The sequence below is a fragment of the Nannospalax galili genome, unplaced genomic scaffold (assembly GCF_000622305.1).
Source record: "Nannospalax galili isolate Female #2095 unplaced genomic scaffold, S.galili_v1.0 scaffold732, whole genome shotgun sequence".
NCBI lineage: Eukaryota > Metazoa > Chordata > Mammalia > Rodentia > Spalacidae > Nannospalax > Nannospalax galili.
In genome coordinates, this window is record NW_008330574.1 from 106,144 (window position 1) to 113,871 (window position 7,728).

Sequence of the window (7,728 nt, forward strand, 5' to 3'; positions counted from 1 at the left end):
GGGAAGAAGACAGTGGAAAGCAGAACAGCTGTATGAAAGTTGCTGGTTTTGCACTGAGAAGCTGGAGGGGTCTCTTGCATAGTTGGCCTGGCTGTGCTACTTTGCTCGAGAGAGAGAGAGGGAAGGGCTAGTGGGAAGCAATGGTGCTAAAACTACCCTCCCTATTTCTTTTATGAAGACTCTTGAGGGCTCTTTGGTACTTATGGGTTCAGCTGTTTCTTAGACTGCTCACTTGACTCACCATTCTCTGATTCCACTGTTTGGGGGCTGCAGAAACAGTGTTTCTGTAAACAAGGCAGTAGCATGTTTTGGAATGGCTTCAAGAGAATGAGGGTACTAATCTAGGGAATTTTCCCTTTGAAAATACTGGCCTAGTGTAAGAAGTGGAGGCACACTTGGGTTCAAATTCTTCATCTAGCATATAACTGGCTATGCAAACTTTGGTACGATGTTTAATCTTTTGTGCCTCAATTCCTCCATTTGTGAAATGGAGCAGATACCTACCTCACAGGGTTGTTGTGAGGATTAAATTAAATGCGATTATGTATGTAAAGTATCTTAGCACAGTGCCTACCTAGCACATTGTAGGTACTCAATAAAAGGTAATAGCTAGAATCTGAACATTCTGGGTAGAGGTTGGTAGGGTGTGTGTCTGTCTGTGTGTGCTGGGGGGAGGCATATTGGGGATATTGAGCTCTTGGTGCTCACCTGGAACTTGGAACTTTGATGGTCCACGAGGGCCGAAATACCTCAGCCAGGTAGGAAGCCTGGTTGCTGTGAAAGAAGAGTTATTTGGGCCAAATAGGGATTGGGGGCATTTACTGTTACCTAGTCTGTATTGGTACCTTTTGGAGCGTATTGTGCTCCCAGAGGCCCCTAAAGTCTGCACATTTTTAATTCTCAAGTCATTCTCTCCTGCCCCTGTCATTTCATACAGATCATCTGACAAAGTGCTATTCTTAGACATTGTCCCTGTTTGTGGGGAGCCTCTGGTTCTAGTCTTGCTCTTAAGATTTAAACCACAGTTTTAGACATTCTGACTATCCTTCACAAAGTCCTGGGCATCCTTTCACATCTTTGATCCGTTGACACCTTTGCACAAAGCAGAAAGCATGCAAGCTACTTGATGCTAGTACTCAACATTGCTACTGAAATGTCTGGTGTTTGTGGATCCATTTCACTCAGGCCAGGAAGGTACAAGGTGAGATTCTGTCCTTGAAGGGTTACTGGTGAGGGACAACAAAAGAGAAAAGTATTTAGAACAAAGTTGGGTATTTAGTAGGAGCAGAAAAGGACTACCAGCACTGGTATCTGCATCCTTACCTGTCTCTGGGGATGATTTGACAGTGCAGAGGAAGTCAAATACATGATATAGCAGCTCATGATAGAGGCTTGGAGAAGGCCAGAGTAACTGCTTTGGGGTTGACAGGGTGGTAATTTCCTCGATATTTTGCACTTGGGTCTTATTCTGTCCTTTGAGGGGTGGGGTGGAGGTTCTTTTATTAGGATTGGGAAGGCTAATGAACTTTGCAATAATACTGAAAGGAGCTCACCCCACATGCAGATCTGGAATGTTGTGTGGCTTATATCCACTGAGGTGGATGTTTGGAGCAATGGAGAGGAAAGAGGCCACAGAAGCAAAGATGAAGGTAGACTAGGCAACATCTTGAGCAGGCAAATATTGGGGTGTATGTAGTGGCAAAACAGCTTCCTCACCTGCCATGCTGTAGTGTCTTAGGATGGCCAGAAACAGCCAGGAACCAGCTGTCCAGGGCTGTACCTGTCTGCCTAAAGAGGAGAGCAGTGGGTAATGGTTTGGAGTTCCAACTCTGTTTTCACCCATTACTATTCTCCTTTTCCCAGAAGATACTGATTAGTCAGCACACTGGCCTACAGTTGCTCTACCTCTTTAGTGCTGGGATTAAAGGTGTGTGCCACCACGCCTGGCCTCATTTACTACATTATTTTTAAAAATACATTTATATTTTGGGGCTGGAGGCAGGATTTCAAGAGTTCAGGGTCAGGGCTGGAGAGATGGCTCAGTGGTTAAGAATACTGACTTACTGCAGAAGACCCAGGTTGGAATCCCAGCATCCACATGGCAGCTAACAACTGTAACTCCAGTCCCAGGGGATCTGACAGCCTCTTCTGACCTCTGCAGACATTGCACGACTCGGGTGCACTCGCATGCAGGCAATACACGCATACACATAAAAAAAAAATTGATATTTTATGAGTGTATTTCCTGCCTTAGCGTAAATCCACTTATGTTGTCCAGTGCCCACGGAGGTCAGAGGAGAGCGTCGGAACCCCTGGAACTGGAGTTAAGGACGGTCATTAGCAGCCACCGTATGGAGGTTTGGAATCAAACCTGAGTCCTCTGAACGGCCAATGCTTTTAAAACCTGTGAGCCATCTCTCCAGCCCCAGTTGTTATATTCTTGAGCTTTTGTGGTTTTTGTTTTGAGATAGGATCTTGCCATGTAGTCCAGGCTGGCCTTGAACTCAGTATCTAGTTCAGACTGCCTTGAATTATTTTTCTTTTTTTAGTATTCTATGTGTATGAGTGTATTGCCTCCATGTATGTGAGTGCACTCGTGCAATGCTGTGGAGGTCAGAAGAGGGCTTTGGATTCCCCTGGAACTGGAGTTAAGGACGGTTTGTAGCCACCATGTGAGTGCTGGGAATCAAACCCTGGTCCTCTGCAAGAGCAGTCAGTGCTCTTAACCACTGAGCCATCTCTCCAGCCCCGACCCTGAACTCTTGACAATCCTGCCTCAGCCTCTTGAGTGCTGAGATTCTGAGATTACAGGTGGGTGTCATGTCACCATTTTTTATTTTACGTGTATGAGTGTTTGTGTATAAGCACACATGTGAGTGCAGTGCCCACGGAGGCCAAAAAGAAGGCATTGGACCCACTGGGACTGGAGTTAAAGATGGTTGCTAGCCACCATATGGGGACTGAGAACTGAACCCTGGCCCTCTGTAAGAGCAGCCAGTACTTTTAACTGCTGAGCTCCTGGTATCACCATTCTTTAAAAAAAAAATATGAGTGTGTTGCCTGCATATATCTGAATGCACATGTATGTGTCGTCCAATGCCAGAAGAGGGCTTCAGAGTCCCCTGGAACTGGAGTTAAGGACAGTTCCTAGCTGCCATGTGGATGCTGGGACTTGAACCTGGGACCTCTGCAAGAGCAGTCAGTGCTCTTAACCACTGAGACATCTCTAGCTATTCTTGACTACCTGTTGCCATATATGCACCGCATACCCCCACTTACTTTGTAAACCAGGCTGGCCTTGAACTGACAAAGGCCCACTTGCCTCTGCTTCCTAAATTCTAGGATTTAAGAGATTAAGAGATTTCACTTTTTTTTTTTTTTTTTGAGATAGAGGCTCATGTAGCCCACACTGGCCTTGAACTCTCGATCCTCCTGTTTCTACCTCAGTGCTGGGATTAAAATTGTTATAACTTGCTTCCTGAGCTTTTTGGTACTGCTCATTGAGAGACCATGGGGCAGTACCTTCAGTGCCCTTTGCGCAGACTTTGTCTATTCCATAATGCCAGTCAAACCTCCCCAGGAAGAGCCTTTATGGTTAAGTGCTCCTTATCAGTTCTTGTTCTGGAGTGGGCAGAGGCTATGATAACCACTAACTGTAATAGGATGACTGTGAAACCTCCACAGATGCCAATGCAGTAAATGCCAAGCTGAAAGATGGGCACCAGTGGGAACTTTTAACTGGACATATCACCACTATTAACCCCCCCCCATCACCCCCAAGAGTCTTGCTGTGTATTAAAGTCTGGCCTCAAACTCCAGTCCTGCTTCAGTCTCTTCTGAGTGCTGGGATATCAGGTGTGGCACCACGACCAGCTTTCTACCACTTTTTCAGAAAGTCTTTTAAAGCTAATCTTTCTGGTCAGGCTGTAAGGTGAAGAGTACCTGCGAAGAGATGCTTATGGATGCAGAAGGCACCAGTACACACACCTAACAGGAACAGCAGCTTGAGGCTCCAGAACCTAGTTAGGGAGAGAAAACCAAATCAGTAGAAAAGGCAAAGAAGTGAAGAGTAAAAGGGAAGGGAAAGTATGGAAAGAAGGCAGAGAGGAAACTAAATATAGGAAAGGAGGAACCAGTCTTAAATCCCATTGTATTCCAGATTCTTAAAGACCTAAATAATGTTTGCAAATTGTTACCTCTACTTTTGAGACTAGGAGCTCAGTGTTGTAAAGTGGCTCATGGCCATATAACAAGTACTGGGAAACAGGACTTAAAAACCGGTTTTCTGCTTTTACTTCATCCTGGAGTTTAACCAGTTTGTGTCTACTTTCCTCTGTCCCATCCCCATCCCAAAATTACACACCTACCTGTTATGCAGCTGTGCAGAGGGCTAGTCGGGGGAGTGGAGGTGGACCAGTGTAGCAGGAGGAAGGTGGCAGTTCTTGGACATAGTCTGTACCAGCCCCTGAGCCACTGAGTACCAGACAGTTCAGAGTGACCGAACAGGTAGAGAACACGGCAGGCATTTGGATCTGAGGGAATTTGGTTGTGAAAAATGGCAAGTCAAAGTGCATGGAATGGTGCCAACTTCTCAACTGTTAGGTCTATTTTGCCCCTTGTGCCCAATCCAAATATTTTATTGGTCTTTAATCTTTTCCTCATTTTTTGTTTTTGAGACTGGGTCTCACTATATTGCCCTGGCTGGCCTGGAACTCATTATAGAGATCTGCCTGCCTCTGCCTTCTGAGTGCTGGAATTAAAGGGGTGTTCACTAAGGCTATTTTCCTTCCTTTGCAACACCCTTCCCACTACCCCCACTTACTTTGCCCCAGGCCTGTATTCTACTTTGTCACTGTAGTAGACAGCAGACGGCAGCAGATTGCTAAGGCCCCCATGGAGGAGGATGTGGAGCTGGCAGATCCAAGTAGGTTCTGGGAGGGGCCCACCTAGAGTGGCAACATTTGGGGTGGGGCTCACAGCAAGACACCTGGAGATCAGAGCAAATGGACAGCGAGGCAGAAATTGGTTGAGGAAAGGCATACACTAATGTATGTGTGGGGTTAACCAGAGGTTGAATTTCAAAGCCTTTGCAATGTCTGTAAGCTATTTAAGGTTTCCTGCTAAACACTAGCAGGATTTTCATCGAAGGCACTTGAGCCATCTATGTTCTTAACCCTTCGTCTAGGAATGTGGGAAGAGGTTTATTGATTACTGAGGCAAAGAACAAGAGGGACAAAAGGAAAGGCTTTCTTTATTGTCTTCTGCAGGTTTGTCTCCCCAGCTTCAGTCATCCCATGCCTCCAGTTTTTCAGCTATCTCTTGTTAAGGGAGCTTCAAGCCTGTCTCCCAAGCATCCTCTCACCTGATAGAAGGGAATTTTCACTAAAACATCGCTGACTTCACGGTGCTGCTGTGCCAAGCACAGGAAAACGTTGGGGTCTGTGACAGCTTTTGCACTCGGTATCTTTGTCCCTGGGGTTTTAAGTAGGTTCACCACGGGAAAGGTAGATGAGGAAGTAGCAGCTTAACGGTTTTAGCTTATTGGACTGTTGCTTTGCCAGGCTAATCATTTTCAGAAGATCACCATGAAGTGGTAAATGCAAATGCCCTTGTGAGGCTGCCTTTGCCAGGCTTCAGACATGGGGTCATTCGGGCTGTGTTCCGAGTTTGGGAGCTATTTGTCTAGCCTTCCGGGGAATTAGGTTTTTTTAATTGGTTTAGGATTAGACGTAAACCATTCTGGTTGGACAGAATTCCTTGGTGGGTGTATATGAGGGGCTTGTTCCTGGGTGAAGAGGAAGGTTGTGCATTGGGGTGGTGTGGGTGGCTAACAGATAAGTTATAGGAGATTGCAGAAAACACTCCAACCCCCGAAAGGAAGTCAGAAGCGAACCGCCAGTTCCGAAGCTTCCCCAGGCGAACACAAAGGTGTGGTCCAGCGCCTGTCCCGCCCCTTCCCTGGGTGGAAACTAAGCGTTACCGGAAGTTGCGAGGCGGGTTCCTATGCGGCGGCACGGCGTGATCGAAATGGCGACAGAGGGAGATGTAGAGCTGGAGTTAGAGACGGAGACCAGCGGCCCGGAGCGGCCTCCGGAGAAGCCACGGAAGCATGACAGTGGTGCAGCTGATCTGGAACGGGTCACTGACTATGCAGAGGAGAAAGAGATCCAGAGTTCCAATCTGGAGACGGTGAGCTTGGGCAGCTCGTCTTAAGAGTTTGAGAACCGGGTGGGGGTGAGGCTAAGTCTCGTGGCGTGTCCACCGCTGTTGTGGGAAGGAGGCTGTAAGGTGAGGCGGCTAAGCGAGCCTGAGGTTTACTCACAGGAGCTTGGCGGAGATTGCGCCTAAATGGATCTCAAGTGCCTAGAATTGTGGGTAGCAAAGCAGAAGATAACTAGACTGGTCTTTCCTATAGGCTATGTCCGTCATTGGAGATAGACGGTCCAGGGAGCAAAAGGCCAAACAGGAGCGGTAAGTCTAAAGCAAACAGCCACTGTTACCAGCCCCTATACTCCAACAAACAAGTTTTAAGTCTTTCCCCAGTTCCTGCAGATCTTGGGTTTACAGCTTTGTTTTTAGTGGAAGGAAAGCCTCCTGGCCACCTTCCAAACCTCTATAATAGAAGATGGGCACGTTATTTTAGGTCAACATTGTTCATCAGGAGTCAGTCATTTTAATTAAGGTATAGCTGGGAACGAGCCTTCCTTAGGCAGAATGAAGACTGATGGTGTATATAAATATTTGCAGGGAGAAGGAACTGGCAAAGGTTACAATCAAGAAGGAAGATCTGGAGTTGATAGTGAGTAGTAATGCTTTAATGTCTGCACAAGGGAAGTACTGCCTAATTTGGGGTGTTTTTTTGGAGACAGGGTCTCCCTGTAGCCCCAGCTGGCCTTGAACTCACAGAGATCCACCTGCCTCTGCCTCCCTGATTAAAGGCATGTGCCACCATGCCCTGCTGGGTTGTTGCTTTTTTATAGAAATTTTATATTTTATTTTTTGTATATTGCCTGCATGTGTTTAAGTGCATCTGTGTTGTGCAGTGCCCTCGGAGGTCAGAAGAGGGTGTCAAATCCCCTGGAACCGGAGTTAACAGTTGTTAGCTGCCATGTGGGTGCTGGGATTCAAACCTGTTAAGAGCAGCCAGTGCTCTTAGCATTGAGACACTTCTCCAACCTCCGAGTTGTTTCTGGAAGTGGAGACATAAGTTTGTTGGTATGTTTATGCCTGGGATGTGGCTTAGGTAATGTGCTATCTTTTTTTTTTTTTTTTTTTTGCAGATGACAGAGATGGAGATCTCTCGGGCAGCAGCAGAAAGGAGCTTGCGGGAACACATGGGCAATGTGGTAGAGGCTCTTATTGCCCTAACCAATTGATAATGTGCTTTTTCAGGCATTTTCTGGACTAACTTATTAAAATAAAAAATTTTATCATCTTGGATCAAATGAGCTATGTATTGTTTTGCTGGGCATTGATATTGGACCTTTCACAAACCCATGTGAACAATCAAGTGTAGAAAAGTACCTAATGTTCAAATACAAGCTCTGAATTTTTTCTTATTTTTATGTGTGTGGACACATTTCTGCCAGTGCTTGTTCAGAGGTCTGAAGACATCTTGTGGTGCTCTACTTCCATCATATGGGTTCCAGGGTGTACATTTGGATCCTCTGCAAAAGATCCAAGTGCGTGCATCTCCGGGATAGTGTATTTCATTTTTTCCTTTTGATA

General features: G+C 46.2%; 1 protein-coding gene across 2 annotated transcripts; it reads left to right on the forward strand.

The window, feature by feature from the left end:
- Positions 1–5,274: 5,274 nt before the first annotated feature.
- Positions 5,275–7,445, forward strand: Hypk (huntingtin interacting protein K). Of its 2 annotated transcripts, XM_008849031.3 has the most exons (4): positions 5,824–6,189; positions 6,416–6,471; positions 6,748–6,799; positions 7,281–7,445. In XM_008849031.3, the coding sequence occupies exons 1-4, from the start codon at positions 6,004–6,006 to the stop codon at positions 7,374–7,376; spliced, it is 390 nt and encodes a 129-aa protein (XP_008847253.1). In that variant the 5' UTR covers positions 5,824–6,003; the 3' UTR covers positions 7,377–7,445. The 2 variants fall into 2 exon arrangements, with proteins under 2 accessions (XP_008847258.1, XP_008847253.1); XM_008849036.2 differs by lacking the exons at positions 6,416–6,471; positions 7,281–7,445 and having other exon boundaries at positions 5,275–6,189; positions 6,748–6,807.
- The last annotated feature ends 283 nt before the right edge of the window (positions 7,446–7,728 follow it).